General features: G+C 44.7%; 1 protein-coding gene across 2 annotated transcripts in view; it reads left to right on the forward strand.

Annotated features, from left to right (window-relative positions):
* Positions 1-21,513, forward strand: part of OXSR1 (oxidative stress responsive kinase 1) — a 73,201-nt gene that overhangs the window by 20,391 nt on the left and 31,297 nt on the right. For both annotated transcript variants that reach the window (XM_063303317.1, XM_063303318.1), the window contains exons 4-5: positions 9,067-9,208; positions 21,128-21,183. In XM_063303317.1, the coding sequence (XP_063159387.1) occupies positions 9,067-9,208; positions 21,128-21,183 (198 nt within the window). The remainder of the gene's footprint in view (positions 1-9,066; positions 9,209-21,127; positions 21,184-21,513) is intronic.

Consider the following 21,513-nt stretch of genomic DNA (forward strand, 5'->3'; position numbering starts at 1 on the left):
CTTTGGGAGCGTGGCGGTATACAAATATAGCAAATAAATGGATAAATAGTGGGGCATCCATGTGGTTGTCTCGGCTTCTCCTAATCCGCATGGGGCGTTGGGCTTTGAGAGTGGGATGCGAACATCTCTCCCTGACAGCTGAACAGAGGGGAAAACATTAATGTTTTGAAACAGGCAGCCTTAAAACCATCCTCGGGCGAGGGGCCATTAGGCTAGAAACATACTTTTTAGGCCGATCAGTTTAATATACCAAATTGAGTAGCTTTAATGGTAAAAGATAGTTCATTTTGTCCTGATTGTGGCTTTAGATAAGACTATTTTCCCTAGACAGAGGTATATTTGCTTTTTGATCTAGCAGACATCCTGAAACGGCAGCTTTTGGTCTCTTCCCTCTCTCTCTGCTACTGCCCGCCCCCGCAGCCCCTTTCCATCTTGTAACCCTTCCTGTGTTGATTCTCCGGGTATTTGTTTAATTGCTCTCTAAAATTTTGGCAGACACACACTAACTGCATTTTAATTCAGCAAGGTCTGAGCCTCCGACCTGGAAGTCATCCCAAATGGGGGGGAACATCTGCCTACCTGTGTTCTCCATCATAAGCATCGTATAATCGTAGTGGAAGTGTGAGACCCTGAAAAATATGAAGAAATCTGATAGAGGAAGGGAGAACTTTCCCTGCTCCGCTTCCCCAGATTAAGAAAGGTGTGATGCCGTATTTGCTTCTCTTGGTTTTAGGAGAGTCAGAAAGGAGATTTCCCAATGCATTTTGCATTCCATTTTGGGCAGGTGACAAATATGAGACATTTGAACGGGTAAATTGTTTTGGTTGTGTGCCATCAAGTTGGTGTCAGCTCTTAGCGACCACATAGATAGATTTTCTCCAATGACGATCTGTCCCCAACTTGGTCCTTCAGGTCTCCCAGTGATGTCCCCACCGCCACTGTAACTGGGTCCATCCCCCTTGCTGCTGGTCGTCCTCTTCTTCTCCTTCCTTCGACCTTTCCCAGCATCGGAGCCGTCTCCAGAGAGCTGGGTCTTCACAAAATGTGTCTGAAGTAGGATAATTTGAGCCTGGTCCTTTGCACCTGGAGTGAGAACTCTGGGTTGATTTGTTTGATGATCCATCAGTTTGTTTTCTTGGCTGTCCTCGGTATTCTCAGGAGTCTTCTCCAACACTCAAGTTCAAAGGCGTCCATAGTCTTCCTCTCCTGCTTCTTCAAAGTCCAACTTTCGCTTCTATAGAGGGTCACAGGGAAGACCATGGCTTGCACAATTATGAACTTTGTAGGTATAGACACATCCTGGCATTTTCCAAGGCCTTCATGGCTGCTTTACCAAGTGCTAATCTGGAACTGGGTTAAAGATAGAAAATTAATTGCCCAAAGCACCTTCCTTTGTTGGTAATCCTGTTTTTCTACCTTTTCTGTGACCCCAAAGAATACCCTCAGGGTTCAAATCTACTGCTTGGAATCCTCCCCGTAGCTCTTATTTGTTGACCATCCAATCCTGGCCCATTCTTCCTTTTTGAATAGCATAATTGCCTCTTTTTCCCTTTCATAAGCAGCTTTTCCATCATGTGCCATAAATCAACTTTTATTGACCTTTCCCCCTCCCTTAATTATCTCATTAAGCTTTTTTATTTTTCACCTGGCACTAAAAAAGGAGTGGTCAATAGGGGAAGGCAGGAGGCAGCAATGGTGCATATTTCACTCTGAATCTCTCCCTTTTTTCTTGTTTTCCAAGTTCTCTGCATTCCAGACTGTGGTGGCCCCATATATCTGGCTATGATTTGTCTGCTCCACCATTCTTGCCTATTGCAGGCATTTCCAGAGTGTGTTTTCATAGAGCTATTTGGTGGTAGCTGTTTTGGGGCTGATGTTGATAGAACAGTTGCTTCTGGTTCTCTGATGAAACCTGGTGAAGGTGGTGGAGGAATTCTGAGAGTTGAAGTCCACACATTTTAAAGTTGCCAAGGTTGAAAAACACTGGTCTACAGAGTTTTGTAGTAAACCTCTTCCACATTTGAACTAAGCAACTCTCCAGCATGCTCCATGGAGACTCCTCATCACAGAGGGAATATTCTTACCCATTCTGGATTTACTCAGTGGAGCGCTGCTGCTAACTGAAGAAGCTCTCTCATCCATAGGGTGTATGTGGTAAGGCTAGCTACAGAGGAGCAGTTTATGCAAGGGTTAAATTTCAGTTCCCATAATCCCTTACCAGCTGCTAGGGACTGTGGGAGTTGAAGTCCAACATATCCAAATGGTACTAGCTTGGGGAAGAGTAATGTGTAGTTTTGCAGTTAGGACTTGTCTCAGATCTTAGTAGCAGAGTCTTGCAGTGTTTTAATGGGGGGGTAGGTGGGTAGGAAACTCATATATTCATATATATCTACAGTATATATATATACAGTATATCTAATATGAAGACATATTAGATATAAAAGTCCATGGGTTCTAGTTCAACCTTGGGCATGGTCATCAATTGGGTGACTTTGGACCAGTCCCCTCTTCTCAGCCCAACCCACCTCACAGGGCTGTTGTGGGAAAAATAGGAGAAAGGGAGTATTATGTATGCTGCTTTGAGTTTTAAAAAAACAAAGTTGGGATATAAATCGAATAAATAAACCGGGGGGGGGGAGGATTTCCATGTGGCAACCATTCTGGTGTCACTTTTCCATCTATGTAGACCACCTTTCTCAACCTTATGACCCTGGAGGAACCCTTGAAATATTTTTCAGGCCTTGAGGAACCCCTGCACAGTCAGGCTCCAATAGAGGCCAGAAGTTACAAAATTATTATATTCATTTCATGGGTAGGCCTGTCTATATGCACTAACAGTGTCCTTAAACTAAAAATAAAGGATGAAACTTACCTCTTTAACGTGAAGTTGCCTGAATTTGAAATAATTTTTTAAATAAATCGTGATCTCTTGCGGAACCCGAGGATGCCACAGAACCCCGGTTGAGCAACTCTGATGCAAATTACTCAGGCATTCTCTTAATGGAACTAAGTTTAAGATTTAAGAAGTACTGTAAAAACATTAAGAGGGTAAACAAAGAAATGGCATAAGAGAACGGTTGTTTTTGAAAGCAAACGTATTAAAGCACACTCTCCAGGCACTTATTTATCTGGAAGAAAATTATTTCTGTGGTCTCCCAAGCCCTTTCAAACACCTTCTCTGCAGCTGAGCATCTTCAAGCCACAATGGCAAATGCCACTGTAGCATGTTTTAAAAGTAGAAACACCGAGATTGCAGGTCAGTGAATGAGTTTGTAACTAAGGTGGAAGTTGCTGGAAGTCCAAAGCAAGCCACGCCCTCAGTCCTGCGGTCTCGCTCATAACTTTCTCCGAATTGCATTTCTTCTTATCTTGCTAACTCCGATTAGCTCTTTCCCACAGGGTGTTCTAGGTGTGTCCTTTCATTTGCTCAGCCAAGAATGTTAACTGCTCCTTTCAAACCGTCTTTCGCTCAACTGGGAGAGGTGAAATTTCTTGGCTCAAGGAAGGAAAACATGCTGCAAACAAAATTAAAGTTGAATATCTGTTTTTGGAAAGGCACAAAGCAGCATCAGCCAGGTTGCTTCTATGGACGGGGAAGCTTGGAGGTAGAGTTTTTAGGAAGCCAAGGCCAGTTTGGGGTGGGGAGTGACGTAAGAGCTGGATTTTTGAGACTCAGAAATGGGGGAACAGTAAATGTTTGCGGATTTTTTCATTTTAGGAATTTAGGGAGGGTCCTGCAGCAAATATCAGCCTTGTTTCTAATGGAGCTGGTTTATATACCAGCGGCCAATTTTTGCACAGCACATTCTTCTTGACAGTAGACATTTCTTTCCCTTTTTAAAAACCATTTGGATGGAGGAATGATTCTTGAAACATGAAAGCTATCATACTGTTTGGCACCCTTGAGTTGGCTTCATAAAGACAGTGTCTCAAACAGCTTAGGTTTTTATGTATATTCTTCCTTCTGCCTGTTCTCCACAACTGTAAATCTGATTTAGGCTTCGCTCATACCTTGCCACCGAGTTAACTGTGGCTTATACCATAATTTACCAAATCAGTGAAGCCCCAAATGCTGGATTACAATTCACAGTGGCTGGATTCCTGCAGCACTCTTAACCCCAAAATCAAAGAAAGCATTTTATGACCTAGGGCAGTGTTTCTCAAACTTGGCAACTTTAAGATGTGTGGACTTCCAGGATTCCCCAGCCAGCCATACTGGCTGGGGAATTGTGGGAGTTGAAGTCCACATATCTTAAAAGTTGCCAGGTTTGAGAAACACTGGCCTAGAGCAATGAGTAAATATAGCCCAGCCGCAATTGGTTTTCCTTGGGTCTAATATAGATGTTTGCACAAACCTGTCTTGTCCCAAGTTCTCTTCCCTTGCGCTTACTTTGCACAAAAAAATAGTCATTTAACCTAAAGTCCTCATGTTACTAGTCCACATGACAATCCATATACGTCAAATGTTTCCTGCCTAACTAGATATGAGTGGATCCAGAACCAGTTTCTACAAAGCTTGTAGAGCTTGTCTTTAACTTTGAGATTATATGGTTATTTGTGTGGTGTTTTTTTAACAATGCAGGGATTTTGTACTGCACAATTTCCCATGTTAAAAATAGTGCTTTGGTTCTTTGTTTTGACAATATCAATGTCTCAAACAAAACACAAGGCTACTATCAGCACGGATCAGGGATTATGTAGTTCTTAAAGTCCTGAGTCCAGTTTGAGACCAGTTCTGCATGGAAGTTTAATGAATAATAATAATTTATTCATTAGAATTATGAATTATTAGAATTATGATTATAATTTCACTGGCCAAAGCCAGTTAAAAACGAACAGTTGTGCCGAAGCACTGTGGATAATGGGCTTGATGAAGTTAGATCAGGGGTTTTTGGAGAGAAAAGGCTGATGGAAGACAAGAGGAAGTCAAGCAGTGTATTCCCTGTTGCATCTCCCAAACAGCTATAGAATTTATTCTCACAGCACGCTAAGCTAATAACCTTGGTTAACGAAAGGTAAAGTAAAATTGTGGCTCAGACTTGCAAAATGTGCTTTGTAGCTCAACACATATGTTATCTTGGCCCCCTTTTTCTAACTTGGTGTGCTCCAGCGGTGTTGAATTCCCACTTCAAGAAGCCTAGGGTTGGGTTGCAATGGGACTCTGGCTCGTGAAGTCCATCCCATCTGGAGGACCCCAAGTTTGAAAGGCTGGTCAGGAGGGGAGGTAGAAGCAGTCCTGCAGGGCTATCTCTTGCACCTGACAATTAGCTTTGTGTGTGTGTGGTGTGTGGTGTGTGTGTAATTGTGTGTGTGGCATTTTCACCTTCTGACCCGAAGCTTCTTGTTGTAAACTCTGCCCCTGCTTCACTTTCTTGCTGAACTGTTGCATGCTTAGCTTTTCGTCCCTCCCTCCCTCCCTCCCTTTCAGAAATGAAGCAATTTTATTAATGCATAAGGCTGAGTGAATGGGCCTTTTAAGCGATTCTTATGGGAGCCAGAGGCGTAAACATTTATTTCTTTGTCAATGCTGGTGGTTCACGTGGCGTGTGCTGGTAGGTAGGTAGGAAGGATTTTAACTGTCCTCTCTGGGGCAGCTTCAGAATAGGGAGAATGTTTTTGATGCTTTGTGCCAGTAATGCCTTTCATATATATGCGTGCGGGTGTTTCTGTGTATATTAAAAACCTGTCTTCTAAAGAGCACATTTGCCACAGCTTCTGTTACTTTTTCAGCATCTTAAACTGGATGCTTGAAAATACCTGAAAGAATCTAGATTTGGTGCAATTTCTGAAGACTCTCTATTTATCCTTTTTTCAATATAGATATAGATAACCACTCTAAATAGTTCTTGTGTTACTGTAGCTTGCAGGGTTAAAACCTTTCCTCCTTCAGAAACTGTTTCTTTGCTAGGGTTTATATGCCACTCTGGTCCAGAGAGACTCAGATCAGCTCACATTTCCTCCTTTCCTTAAGAAGCTTAAAATAGCAAAACAACATCACAAAAGAACATCCATCAGTAATAAAGAAAGTTATAAAGAATGCTATAGCCACTGAGGAACAATACCTATCCAGAGAGACACAGAGAGAATGGCTGGGCTAAAGGATGTCTTCATTCAGCAACTTCAACCCCCAGAATTCTCAGCAGTAAATGCTCTGGCAAGGGAATTCTGGGAGTTGAAGTCTACGCACCTGGAGGTTGCCAGGTTTGAGAAACACTGGATGGATGATGACCTCCTTAGACAAAGGAAGTAATGTGACTCTCTTTTAATGGTAATGTAAACCAGTGTCTCAGCTGTGGCAACTTTAAGATGTGTGGACTTCAGCTCCCAGAATTCCTCAGTCAGCTTGCTAAAAGCCTGGTAAAAGAGCCGTTAGCCCTTCGGTTAAGCAATTAGGGGGGAAAAGGTTCAGGCGATTTCCTGAGACTTTGCTGTAATGAATTTACTCGTAAATGAAGGCTGGAGTTTGGCTTCGTCAGTTTCCAAGATTCTGTATCCTACCCTCCCTTTTTTTCCGGCATTAAATCCCGTTATGAACATCTGGGTGACTTCTTTAGTTCTAGACACTGCTGTTGTGGGACACAGTGCAAAGGCTCCGCATGAGCTAGAGGCTCATGATCTTTGTCTTTTAGGCCAGCCATTAAAAACATCTCTTTTGAACTCTCCATGCTCTCAGTAAAGGAAACATCACTTTAGCTGTCTCTGTCTGTTCTGTACATCGATGTACAACATGGAGTTCCTTTTTACCCCAAGCAGACCCATAAGGCAGCTTGTGTTTTAAAACATTGCACATAATATAACAGCAAACAGATTAAGAAAAGCAGTGAGCTAAGTGGTGTTGGAACAGGGGCTACTTAGATAGAAGAGTAGTAATAAGAGGCAGTGGACTTTGAAGGAGCAGGATAGGAAGAGTATTGACACTTCTGAATGTTGGTGTCGGTGCAGACTCCTGAGAATACCATGGATCACCAAGAAAACACAAATGGATCACAGAACAAATCAATCCAGAGTTTTCATTCAAGGAGCAAATGACCAGACTCAAAGTATCCTATTATGGACACGTTATGCGAAGACCTTGCTTTTGCATTGATTGATTGATTGTGTTGTCAAGTTGGTGTTGACTCTTAGCAGCCACGTAGATCTCCTCCAGGAGGATCTGTCCCCACCTGGTCTTCAGGTCTTCCAACGGCTGACCCATCACCACTGTAGCTGAGTCCACCCACCCTGCTGCTGGTCTTCCTCTTCTCTTTCCTCCCACTTTGTCCAGCTTCATGGACTTCTCAAGTTCGCTGGGTCTTCCCCTGATCATTTTGGCCTCGAGTGAGAACTCTGGATCCATTTGTTCTAAGCTCTGTAGAGAGCTGCTCTCATTTCTTGATAATTTTAATTACCCTGTCCAGCAATTTTTCTAGCTCCACAATATCCTTTCTGAAGTGTAATAACTAGAAGCGTGCATCGGATTCCAAGTTTGGTCTAACCATAGATTTATATAAGGGCACGACTTTGCTGGCACTTTTATCTTCAGCTCCCAGATATCTCTAGGAGGAAATCACCTTCTTTTTATAACAGCTGCACAGTAGTCTATGTTTAGAAGATCCCTTTCGCACTTGCTTTTGTTCCATTAATGCAGTACTTCCCAAACTTTTTCCTTCATTACCCAAAACCGCTTATCAGAAAGTCCTTTTTGCCCAATGTAGTTAAAACAGGTCTGTCTGTCTGTCTATTTATTTCTCAAATTTATACTACTGCCTATCTCCCCCAAAAGAGGGACTCTGAGCGGTTCATGTGTCATTACCCAAAGAAAAAACACTTTTACCCAATTTGGGGGTAATTTACCCAGGTTTGGGAAGCACTGCATTAATGTATGTGCGATTTTTAGACTAATTACCTCAGTTTGTGTAGAGGGAGAAGGAGGTTAGTTAACTTGGTCAGTGTCTGTAGGAAGTGAACGCTATCATGTGTCTCTACAAAGGTGCATCAATGGGCAGCAGGCAAGGTCTTGAAAGTAGATGTTTTGGAAGGTAAGGGAGAAAACAATTTTAAGCTGTGCAAAATATCCTGGTAAGAGATCTATCTTAAGTTGGCTGTTCTTAGGCTGTCACTTGGGCTTAACCAGCCATCCGGGTAAATACTTTTAAGTCTTAATTTTCAGTAAGGCGCAGTTGAAGGGACCTTATCCTGTCAGGTTGCCTACAACAAGCCTGAACGTGCCTTTTCCTGTACCCTGCGACTTTAATCTTCCAGCTCAACAAAATGAAATCTGTACCTTTTCTTCTGAATTCAGCCGTGGTTGCAAGCTTTCTGGTCTTGAGTTTAGGACTTTAATATTAAAAACTCAGTCAGGGCCAACTCTTGGAACATTTTGGGGATGGTGATTCAACTTCCAAAATCTTTTCAGCAATTACTGTTACCACCATTTGATTTAGGAATAGTAAGAGTAGATTTATTACGTTCAAAATACTCCGAATGCGGCAATAGGATGTCTAAACAGTACAAGCTGTGTTAACTTAAATGTTGGGAAAAGGGGAAAGATTTAGTAACTTAGTGGATGTTGCCTAATCTTGATGGACAAGAAACTATTTAAACTTCATACAAAAGTGAATTGAGAAGGATATTTTTGGCATTGTTCCAACTATTCTCTCCATTCTGCGCTGTCCAGCTGTTTGACAGTAAATGCTGTGTGAAGCCTTACACTGCAGTTTTCACATGCATCTGACTTCCTTTATGAGGAGCAAACCAAGGATGCTTGCAAACTGAGATAGATATTACTTATGCCTTTTACTAAGTTATGATGTGGCTTGTTTGATTCTGACTTAGGGAGAAGCATGAACCCAGCTGTTGTCGTTTATAAACCACAGTTTACGATTCTTAGGGTTGTGTGCAAGCCAAGCTACTGTACCTGCTTCAAGAAACACGGTTAAATAAAACAGGGTTTGGGATGATGCACAAACCGGTCTACCCAGCAGCAGCAAGTTTGGTGTCAGTGGGAGAAAAATGACCAGGGGAATCTTCTGTGTAAATGACGCCCTTTCTTTCGCTTAATAAAGCTTTTCCCCCACATCAATACAGGTTCTGTTCTGGACGTGATCAAGCACATTGTAGCCAAAGGAGAACATAGGAACGGAGTCCTGGATGAGCCTGTAATAGCCACAATCCTCAAGGAGGTGTTGGAAGGATTGGAGTACCTGCACAAAAACGGGCAAATTCACAGGTGGGTCTCTCATGCACTGCTCCAAAGGCGGGCAGCACTCCCCCGTTCTTCCTGTCCAGAAGTTTTGGGGAGCTGAATCTGAATTCCCAGCTACAATCCCCCCCCCAAAATTCAACCTATCTTAATTCCTTCCACTCTACTGCATTTAGAAAGGACGCAGTCTGAGTTGAATTTATAAAAAGGAGACAGCTCCCTTGAGCTGGGCTTCAAGACAGGTAATTCCACAATTATTATCATCACCATCATCATCATCTATATTATCTATTATCTATATTATTATTATCTATCCCACCTTTTTGTTTTAATATTTGGTCAACTCAAGGCGGTGAACATACCGAATACTCCCTCCTCCTCCTATTTTCCCCACCACAACAACCCTGTGAGGTGGGCTGGGCTGGGAGGGAGGGACTGGCCCAGGGTCACCCAGCTGGATTTCAGGCCTAAGGCGGGGCTAGAACTCTCATACCACGCCTGATTGGCTCTTGGGCTGGGAGGGAGGGACTGGCCCAAAGTCACCCAGCCGGCTTTCATGCTTAAGGCAGGACTCGAACTCTCCTACCACGCCTGATTGGCTCTTGGGCTGAGAGGGAGGGACTGGCCCAAGTCACCCAGCCGGCTTTCATGCCTAAGGCGGGACTAGAACTCTCCTACCACGGCTGATTGGCTCTTGGGCTGGGAGGGAGGGACTGGCCCAGGGTCACCCAGCCGGCTTTCGTGCCAAAGGGAGGCCTGGAACTCACAGCCTCCTGGTTTCTAGGCCAGCCGCTTCACCACCACACCAAACTGGCTATGCAGTTCTCTTGCTAACGATATGGAAGAGGTTTCCTCTTGCCTTCTTCGGGGATGTTGTTTTGATTTCCTGGTGGGCTCCCATCCTAGCCCTACCTAGTCCTCCTCCCATTAGTCTTTCTGTGATCAGCCAAAGTTGGCTGAGAGCCACTTATGGTAAATGTGTTTGATGGAGCTTCCATATTCAGAAGCACTGTATCCCCGAATGCCTGATGTTGCAGGAACAAGGAAGCATGTCTTTAAAAAAAGGTATGAAGTGTTTTACATATTGTCCTGTGTTCTTAAGTGGAACATGAAATATGGTTTAAAGAAAAAAAAAAAGGAAAGTTGGTGGGGGGTGGCCAGAAGAAGAAACTAACCATCAATTCAAACGCATAAAATGTTTCACTTCTCTGATGCGGTTCACAGGTTCCACCCAAAAATAAAGCGGGGAGAGAATGAAGGCATTTGATGTGAGCAGGGTCTGGTCCATGCTCATGTGAATACGGTATCGAGGATCCAAAATATATTGATTTGCCTGGAGAACTCAGCATCTTTTCAGTCATCAGGAAAGAGCTGATTTCATATTTGGATGTCACTCCTTATATTACTAATTAATTGTTTAGAAGGCTGCGTTTCCTAAGCTAGAATGTTTTCCCCTCTCCTTGTACTTGTACAGTAAATTTTGCCATTGCTGTTCAATTTTCATCTGGCCTTTCCATGGCTGGAATTACGGCCTGCTAGTTAGATTCCTGCTGGGTCCTCCGTTACATACATCTGGATTAACTTGCTGTAGATGGGCAAAAGCTTTGCATGAACGGGGCTGGCGAAAGTGTTAGCTTCTTGGTGCATCTGCTGTCAGCTTAAAAAATGGAGCAATTTAGGAAGAAGATTTAGGATGCGACTGAAAAATTGGTGGTTCGGAAGAAGAAATCGTCTCCAAGAAGATTATCTGAGTTGGTACAATATGGTGATTGTTTACCTGGAATACAAGGGAAGATTTAAACTATAGCTCTCAACTCAAGCAGAAAAGCAGACCAGGATACTTACAATCTTGAGGGTGGACACAATAAATGCAATTTGGTACTGTCCACATTTGGTGCTGTTTATCAAAGAGGAGCTGAGTTCTTTTTTTTGCTTGTTTTGTTATATTGCGTTGAGGAAGAAAGAGCTGTAAGTCAAACCCATGGTTAAGAAGACATTCCAACAGAAGTGGATCTCTGTAGATCAGGGTTGAACCGTGGAGTCCTTGGCGCTCTCTGAGCTTGGTTGTTTGTTGCAGACGTTTCATTGCCCAACCAGGTGACATCATCAGTGCCAGGGAGGGTGGGGTTTTGTCTCTGCAAATATACAGCAGCTTGCCCTGCCCATTTGGGGGGGTGTGCAGTTTCCTCCTTGGTGGTTCCTTGATTGGGGTCTTGCTTTCTGCTTGATTGTTTGTCTGGCGTCAATCCCTGCTTACCTGGGTGTCGGCTGCCGGAGAGGATGCGTTCTGGCCTTTTTGTTTCCTTCCTAGCTTTTTTATTGTCTCTTTTGAACGGTGTGCAAATGTGGCTTATCTCTGTGTGTTTATCGATGGCTGAAGACATTGAATGAGTTCTGCGATTAAGGAAACTGGAGCTCGGGCGTGAACGAGAGCTGCCAGTTTACATTGTAGGAGAGGAGCTGTGTTAGTCTCTGGTGGCAAAAAATCAGGAGGGGTCTGGTAGCAATCTTTTCTGACTAACACGCTGTATGAAAAGGCAGGAGCTTTCCTGAGGTTGCAGCTCCCTTCATCACATGCGTTGCCTTCTGATTATCTGCCCATCGAGGGGCCAAAGCTCTTGGCATCCCTCACAGCTCACCCGCATCACCTGAGCTTTGTGCCCTGGCACATTGGAGAGTCCATTTCTCTGAGGGATGATTGTGTGTAATCTGTGCCCAAAGGAAAGGGAAACACAGTTAGGAATGGCCAGCAGTGGTGCAGGATGCAAGCCAGTGTTTCTCAACCTTGACAGCTTTAAGATGTGTGGACTTCAACTTCCTGGGAGAAACACTGATGTAAGCCATTCAGGTGGGGTGCTTTTTTCTTTTCAAAGAACTTTTCAACAAGTCAGGCATAGTTGACTTGACAGGATACAAGCGGTCCCTCTTCACCAGATGCCAGTCTCTTTATGATTAGGTCATGCATGGCTGAACATTTTGACCAACTTAAAGAAGAAAGAATGACGTTTAAAGCCTTGCCTTGCAGCAGCCTCTCCCAGTCTGAAAACTCCTCATGCTTTGGATTGCCACGGAAGCTGGAAATTCTTGGAGTTGTTGACCTCATTCGCTTGGAAGGACCAAGGGAAAATGACTTTCCCAAAGGCTGAAGTTGCCTTTGGATGAGGGCTTCTGTTGGGCACATTCACAAAATGGCTTCCACGGAGACTTGGTTAGCCACAAAAGAGCTGCCTGGTGAGCATGGCTAGTCACAAAGCATCCATTTATGAGAAGGCAGCAGACTGGCTTCCCAGAAGCCCTCTATACATCCCAAAGGGACTTTTGCAGAGTCCAGAAGCATTCATGCAAATAAATATAAAGCTGGAGGTTTGTGATTTGCTTTGCAAGCATGCCAGCTTCCTATTTAATTTGGTTTATTAAACAATCTTTTGAAAAATCAGATGGGGCAGAGCCTGGTGAATGCCTCCCCCAAGGGAAGCATTGGAGGAACATTGGTGCCTTTCTTCTCCATGTCGGAAGGCCTTCTACACTTTCACTATCGCTTACTTACGTTTTCTTTAAATATTCTGTGGCCTGAGGTAGTTGCATTGAAATTGGCTGACCGTGGCTCCCAGGATAAATCCTTTGTGTGGTTGTGACTATTCCAGTTCTCCCTGGGAGGGTTAAAGCCCATCACACCTAGGCGTCAGAGCACCTTCTCCAGAAATGGTCCCTCTCGTGGAACAGTTCTGCTCATTCCCAAACTGCAAACCCAGATTTGCCAGCAGAACAGGCACAGGCAGGCGCATACAGCCACCCCCACCTATCCAATGGAGAGAGTGGGTTCTTACACAGTCAGAGGAAAACGACCTGGTAACAAATCTGTCTGTTGCTAGAGCAGGAGTTCTTACACCGAGGAAAACCACTTGATACCAGATCCGTCTGTTATTAAAGCTAGGGGGAGATGGACACTGGGCCTCCTGCCCAAATGAGAGGGCCGCCTGGAATATAGCAACGCTCGGAACAAGAATTTGAACATGGATTTCACTATCAATTAGACACACATTTCATACACTGCAGTCTCTGGAATTCTTTCATAATGATTTTTTCTTTTTACATTTTCAGACTCACCTTTAGTTGAAAGATAGGCCTGAGACAACAGCGTTCAGACAAAAATATATTTCTGCTGGTCTTTTAACTCCTTCAGTCTTTCAGTGGCCAATTTCCCTGCAACTGCTGAAGTGGTATTGTACATCCAGGCACCACCAGCCTCTGCTTTTATATACGATCCACAATGCCAGACACTCAGTGTTTTCCTCTTCATATTGGTCTTTCCACAGAAGGAGCAGATATGCTTAGCCCGCTGGCTGATTTCAGACTTCTTCAGCATCTTCCTGAGGGAAGCCTCACGTCAAGTACCGTAGTTATCCACAGTCTTCACCTTCCTTGCATGCTTGGCTATATTGCTATTTGACCAGGCCACAGAAAGAGCATTTGACTGCATGGTGGCTTCTTAGCTTTTCTATACCAAGGCTGCCTCATCAGCGGTTCCTAGCAGGAGAAGACTGACTCCTGTATGGGCTTCAGATTTCTTGTATTATGTTCTACCGTGGGCAGTGAGGGGCTGCTCCTTAAAAAAATAATGCTGCCCTTGAGTCAAGCATGACTCCTGTTGCCTATCCGGACACTTCTCATGTGCTTTTCTTGTCACTATACATAATTTGCATTTGTTTCCTTTCTTCTGGGGTGTCTTTCTGACTTCTCAGGGTAGCCCAAAGGTCTGACTCTGCTTAGTTTTTATGAGATCAGCTCTGGTGTGTCAGGCATGTTAGAAATACGGTTCTTTTGTACTTGAGCTGGACAGAGGCAACATTTTGCCGCGCCCAAGTGTATTGCGAAAGAACCAAGGAAGATGCTTTGGAATCTCCCAGGGGCATGTGTGATGGTTTTTTCATAGCTTTGGCAACATCTAGGTGGAGGAAGGCAAATTAAGGATCCTTTTTAGGGGTTCCCAGAATCATCTCCAACCAGACCCTAATTTTTGCCCATCCTGGGGCAGCATGTATACAAAAAATGGTAGGGTAAGTCTTAAAATGTGGTGTTAAAAGCAACGGAACATTCCAAAACTCGTCCTTGAAAGCCAGGGGAAAACCCTAGGACAGTGTTCCTCAACCTTGGCAACGTTAAGATGTGTGGACTTCAACTCCCAGAATTCCCTGGCTGGGGAATTCTGGTAGTTGAAGTCCACACATCTTAACGTTGCTGAGGTTGAGAAATACCGTGTCCTTGACTGTGCTTTACTCAGTCCATTGTGGCATGCCTGCTGTGAACTACTTAAAGGGCCAATTTCCCCCAGCTTCCTAGGTCTCTTCTTCCATGGCTAAGTTCAACCATAGTTGGTTGAACAAAGCCACCATGCCCTGGTTCACACCTAACCCTAAGATATGAGCCCCCCGTGGTTACGTTTCCACAGCACACTAAACCCAGAATGAAGCCACATTAAGGATAAGCGTAGTGTCTGTGTGACAAAGGTAAAGGTTTCCCTCGACGTAAAGTCCAGTCGTGTCCGACTCTAGGGGGCGGTGCTCATCTCCGTTTCGAAGCCGAAGAGCCGGCGTTTGTCCGAAGACACTTCCTCTGTGGTCATGTGGCCGGCATGACTAAATGGAACACCGTTACCTGCCCGCCGAAGCGGTACCTATTGATCTACTCACATTTGCATGTTTTCGAACTGCTAGGTGGGCAGGAGCTGGGACTAGCAACGGGAGCTCACCCCGCCGCGCGGTTTCGAACCGCCGACCTTCCGATCGGCAGCTCAGCGGTTTAACCCGCAGCGCCACCGCGTCCCTATATGTGTGACAAAAGATGTAAGGTTTTCCACTGTGGATGCTTTGTGTATTTTTTTCCCCCCATTTCTGGGAAAATCCTCCTGAGATGCGCCTTGCCTTTCTTCTAGAGAATTATCTGTTAGAGTTTGTAAAGAATATTCGTTTACCTGTGTTTAAATGCATTCCCCTTTTTCGTTTTAAAAAATGCTCTTGTTGCTTGGCAGAAACTGCTGCTCGGTGGGAGAAGCACCCACCAGGGTGCCGTGATTTTTATCCCTGGCAGATTTTTTTTCTAGGCTTCTCTGAGTCCAGGAATAGAGTCTGCCTCCTCTGTAAGATTGTGGCTAGTATCTCTTGCACCTGGAGTTAGGCATTGACAAGATGCATCGCAGGTGTGGTTTGTCGCCTTTTCATTGGAAAAAAAGCGCAAAGAAAGATCTATTCCATACAGGATAGTTATGGAGATAGCCATTGTTGTTAACTGTTGTGTATTACTCACTACCTGCTGTGTGATATTTCTTTTTTCCTACCCTTCTTCCAGCAATAGATTATTTTTTTTCCTCTTGGGATCATAAAATGAGAAATCCAGGATGAATGAAGTGAGCCAGGAGAAGATTAAGATACCAGGAGACAGAGGCTGACTTCTCCTCTGCCCTCCTCTCTTGGTGTCGATTCAAGACCACAACGTGCTGGAAGTGAACGAAACCTGGTGTTGATTGACAGCCCTGCTGCTGCCAATATATGAAGTCTAAGTTGGCGCAGTTAACCACTTAACTGTGATTATGAGGGTTAGCGGAACAAGGGATCGCTTGTTCCTAGCCCTTGGTCCTATAAGGTCTTGCTCATCTCAGCTACCGATTCCCTCTTTCCTTCTTTGGGGCTGAACGTATCCCAGAAATAGAGCCCCTGCGTTCCCTAGGAAAACTTCACAGATACATCCCAAGCGTTGTCTCTCGAAAAATCACAGGGCGGCAGGAGATGAGAAAAGTCTTCCTTGGGAGTTGAATGAGAATGGTGTCAAATGAGCAAAGAGACAGTCTTCATCGGCAGTGCCAAGTCCAGCTGGATTCTAACCCCACTTTGTTGAACAAGCCATAATGCCTTGATCTGCACATTGCACGAAGCTCAAAAGAAACCACATCTTGAGTTGGAACTGCAGAGAAAACATAGTTTGAGCTGGTATGTGAAAGGGGAAAGGTCCCCTGTGCAAACAACGAGTCGTGTCTGACCCTCTGGGGGGACGCCGCTTTTGTGACGTTTTCTTGGCAGTGGGGTGGTTTGCCATTGCCTTCCCCAGTCGTCTCCTTCCCCAGCAAGCTGGGTGCTCCTTTGACCGACCTCGGGAGGATGGAAGGCTGAGTCGACCTGAGCCGGCTACCCGAGAGAGAATCCGGCTTCCACTGGAATCGAACCCGGGTCGTGGGGTTTCAGGTGCAACGCTGCCACCTACCACTCTGCACCACACGAGGCTCTCTCAATGGCCTTAGGATGCACTTTATCTATGCTGCTATAATGTTTCCCTCTAGCCTGGAAACCGCTGGTACCTTCTTTGTCAGTGAGATTTCTTATACCTTAGCAACTTTATGGCTGGATGAAGTACTGCTAGATCAAAAGGAACGCTGGTATCAAAGAGAAGAGATACTTCTAACATGCTGTGAACTTTTAAAACCCAAGGAAGGAAGAGGCTTTAAAAACTTAAAAGCCACTCTGCGCCACACGTAGTGCCCCGTTTTATGGCCCTTGGGAGTTTTCTAAGCAGCTTTGGTTCCCTTTCAGATAACGGGAATCTTGCCCTGTTAATTGACACTGTCTTGCCCTTGAGGCATTGGAGGAGAAAGGCCTCACCTCCAGGAGTGGAATCTCTCCATGCCCCGAAGCCGCTTGTCCTCAATCCGTCAGCACCACCCTTGGCCGTTTGCAACCTGAGACGGTGGTGCAGAACAAGACCATGAGTGGGTGCCTTCTGCTTCTTTGTCCTTGTCAAACATCTTCTTGAGCAGTATGTGTTGGATAAAGGCTTTGCTAGGCTGCTCCCCAAAGGCAGCCCTGTTGCTTGCTTGTTTGGGGAGAGAGTTCTTACATCTCTAGTTTTCCCAGTGATAACAGGAAGCGAAGCCCTTATTATAATGGCTGATGCTTACTTAGAAGTCAGATGGTGCATTTGGAGGCAGCCCTGGTGTTGCCCCGGAGGGCACTCACCTAATTTTGCTATCTGTGTGAGAGGGATGTACGTGTGGTTACTCCAGTGTATGAGGAACTGTTCAGCTGGATGCAAGTAAAGCTGCTCTGTTGCAGAGGACGACCGTCAAGATCATAGCGGAGGCTTGACTTTCCTTTGGGGAAACGCCAAGGACCACAGCGGGTGGGAGGGGAAGGAAGTAAAGTGCTCTCTGCCCTTGGAGGGGGGTCCCAGAAAAATCAGTCCTAAAGCACTGTGCTTCACCGCTTCCCAAATCTGTTTCCTCCTCTCATTGATCTACAAGGGAATCTTAGGACCTAGCTTGAATGCATAGTAAATTAATAAATAGTTGGCACTTGATGTGTGTTTGTATATTGAGTGGAAGGATACTTGGCCTGGTTTCCCCTGCCCAAAGTAAGAGCTACGTGATTGGAAATTTGTTTTTTACAGTCTATATAAATTACCTTCGATGTGCAGATGGCTCCAGTCTGCAGTGACAGCTATGTGCATGCGCTAAGGGCTTAGACAATACGCTGGAAGATAGATAGTAGGAGCCCAAATTTACCATAATTGGGAGAACACAAGCTTTTGATACTTTAGCAGTAAATATTCAGGGGTCCCAGGGTACCAGTTCTTCAAGTGTTGAGAATGCAAATAATATGTTCTGGCTATAAATAGCATTTTGAAAAAAAGGATGTTCTATACTTGCCTTACGCTTTTGTGATCTAGAGCAGTGTTTCTGAACTTTGGCAGCTTTCAGCTTTGCTGGCTGGGGAATTCTGGGAGTTGGAGCCCACACATCTGAAAGCTGCCACGGTTCAGAAACACCGAACTAGAGATTTAGAGATTTGCTCTGCTAATTCTGGAAAGCGAGTCAGTAAATGGGATTTGGGGGTTCGTCATTTGGTTGCAGTCCTGTTGAAGTTTCTCTCGTAAAGCTTGCCTTGCCCTGCCAATGCTAGCATGGCACTGAATTCTTGCACACTTGGACAATGGGTGACAGCATGCCAGGGGAGGAAACTGTTGGGGAGCTGGTATCTGTGTTTGGTGCTGAATAGCAACCAGTGGTCATTCCCAACAATAACGCTAAGAAAACAGGCAAATGCTACAGATATGAATACGCAGAGCAGTGGTGCTGGGGAAAAGGTGGGCCTGGGTAATTCCTTCTCCTGCGGGGTAAAGTTCAGGCAGAGAACACAAGTGACTAAGCGCAGGTGAGCAATACTGAGACTGGTCAGCATTGGCTGCCATAAGTGATCTTCAGAGAAGCTAATGTCAAACTTCCTTTGGGGGAAGCTCAATTCCTGCTAACTTCATTGACACACCCTTGTAGTTTTCTTGGAAGTGAGATGCCAAGAAACTGGTTTGCAACTGCCTGCTTCCCAGTCTAGACTACAACCCTTGGATTTCCCAGTGGTCTCCCATCCCAGTAGTAACCTGAACCTGCTTAACGTTTCTGAATTGAATTGCTGCCAACTTAATGTAATTTCCTTGGCAATAGTATAAAAATGGCCATTCTCTTCTTCCAGGGTGTGCATTTGACATTCTAGTTTAATCCAGTCCTGGGATTTCCTGATGGTCTTCCATCCAGGTCCAACCCTGCATTATTAAAAATTGGCCAAGGTCAGCTAAGTCCTGCCACTTGTTGAGGTCCAAGGAAGTTGGGTGCTGCAGTTAGCAACCTTTTTTAAAATCTCTGTTGGAGTAACATTGGAAAACGGCAGGGGCATCATTAAATCCACAGATAAAAATCTAGATTTTTCTTTTTTTAAGTTCAAAACACTTCCTGTTTCCAGTATGTCAAGCCCAAAGGAAACTAGGCGTCATGATAAAATGGAGCCCCACGCCAAAGCCCTAGCGAAGGGGAGGACTGTGCCAGGGGTCTGCAAGAATGTCAGGAAAACAGGAGGGGAGATCCCTCAATTCAGCTACAAAAATGGAAAAGATCTCTCCTTCCAGAAGTCCTCTAGCCTTTACCAGAAGAGGAGAGGCGCTTGGAGGAAAGGCTTTCCATGACTCAGTAGTTGAGGGGGGTGGGGGTCTCTTAACAGCCCTTTGCTGAAGCTCATTCTAAAGATTGACCCCTCTGGTTCACATTTGCAAGTAAATTAGCAGCTGCTCCATTTCTTAAGGGGACTGACATACATCGAACTCTGGACCTTAGCCCAACTCTTGAGTTTTCAAGCAAAACCTTTCCAAAAGCAGCTTTCAGTAGAAAGCTGGGGATGTTACTTAACGCCTGGGTAACATTATGCTGAGATCATTGTTCTGGCAACAGCTGGAGAACTCCTGGAGTTTTTCCAAGGTGTAGAAACATTGCATTCGGCGGCAGGCCTGGGTCAAGAGCCATCTCCAGTGTCGATGTCGCAACCGATTTCCCTGAATTCAGTTCCATTTTGCTGGCCCGTGGGCATCTGTTCAGAATAACCTGGGTGTCATCTTATTGCATGAAAAAAGCAGGCAGTTTCTGCCAGGAGGATCTTTAAAACAGCAGAGGCAACATCTTAGTGGCGAGGCAGGGAGATGAGGGGCACTCACTTTTTCTGAGGGTATATAAAGTTAAGCGAATTGGTTAGGGCTGTGTCATGTGGGTAGAGCAAGTTTTATTCTCTTTCTAAATTCAGGAGATTTTTAAAATGTCGTTATGCCTATTTTGGACATGTAAAAGTAAAGGATTGCTGACATCACCCTCAAATGCTGATAGCTGCATGGATAAGTCCATGTTTTGCTGTTTTTTTGGACACCAGTATGAAAGCAGCCTCTTTGGACTTTTTTCCCACTTCCCAGTTTATTCTGCAGTCCTAAGATTTCTTGTTACTCTCCTATCCAAAGACTGATCAGGTGCAACCTTGCTCAGCTACATCAAGATCGGCCCATTAAAAAAAATAAAACTTTATGAAAATTGGAGGCAAACAGGCTGCACACCTGTCTGAAGCAGGTATTAAACCCAGTGGGATTCATTGTGTTAATTTTCTCTGCTCTTTCATGACAATACCTCAGAGGTTTCATTAACAGAATTGCATTTGACAAGTATAAAATATAAAATCTCCCTTGAGTGAAGCTTAACTCCTGGTGATTTCATGGAGACATTCATAGCAGTTCTCTTGACAGCAAGAAATAGGTGGTTTGCTTTCTGCCAATATGTCTTTGGACTTCCCAGTCACGTTGTCCTGCACCAGTATCCTAGATCAAGGATAGCAAACACAGTCTTGCCTTAGTTCCTGGCTCCTTTATAATTTTGCGCGCTCTCTCTCTCTCTCATTTATATAGCCACCCATCTCACTTTTACAAGCGACTGACCAGCTTACAAGTTAAAACTTGTTTATTTTAAAAAGAAAAGGACAGGCATCTTCCTCGCAGATTGTACTGTCTAAAATCTGGCAGAGCGGAAATGAGAGAATGCTGGACTAAGAGAGGCCAGAATTAACCAAGAAAGAATGTACGGTGGATTTCCTTGCATGAATTTAGTGACTGCCCTGTTCCGAAGTGACCCTGGTGCCCATTGATGGAAGGGGGAGTAGATGGAAAAAACAAGAGATTGTAGGAATTGAAGTCAGGAATGCCTAGAGGGCATCAAGCAGGGGAAAGCCGGGTAGAAAACAGAAGAAAAAAAAAAGCTGTCAGGATAACAGAAATGATAAGGGAGGGTTGGAGACCTAGAAGAATATTCTCCCCCCTTTTTTCTAAGAAAAGTTTTATCCTATTGATAGGCAGCCTTACAAATTTGGTTAATAAATAAATTTGATTAAAAAATAAGTAATTTATACTGCTGCTAAACTCAGCCAAATTTTCCACGCTGGCAGGCTTCCAACGTACAGTGTGCATTTGTGGGCCCAAAATCCGCAGTAGACTTGGCTTTAAGGAGGCAGTGTTTTTGATTGGCACAATGGGAAGGAAACACAGAATCTGCACCTCATACTCACGGCTGTGTATTTTTGTCTTTCTCTTTTTCCTTCCTCCTAGGGATGTGAAAGCTGGCAATATTCTTCTGGGAGAAGATGGGTCAGTCCAGATTGCCGGTGGGTATTTACCAAGTGGCGATGCTTTTGGAAAGGGTCCAAACAAACACGGAGCTCTGCCTCGTCTGGCCACGTGGATGCAGCTTGGCACGTGGCCTCCTTTCCCAACTCCGGGAGGGAAGTACGTGAGCTGAGCGTTGGCCGAGTTGGGCAGCGCGCAGGGATTCTCCGTGTGAGCATCCCTAACTGCTCAGTCTGGATTCAGCAATGGCGAACAGTGGCTTTGAGGCTGTGCCCTGTTATCAGAGCCTCACCAAGAGACACATGGTTGCCTCACCCCTTCTGGCTTTTCCCCTTTCCCCTTTTTCTGCAGCCCGTTTCTGCCCCAGT

Source organism: Candoia aspera, chromosome 4, assembly GCF_035149785.1.
Source record: "Candoia aspera isolate rCanAsp1 chromosome 4, rCanAsp1.hap2, whole genome shotgun sequence".
Taxonomy (NCBI): Eukaryota; Metazoa; Chordata; class Lepidosauria; order Squamata; family Boidae; genus Candoia; species Candoia aspera.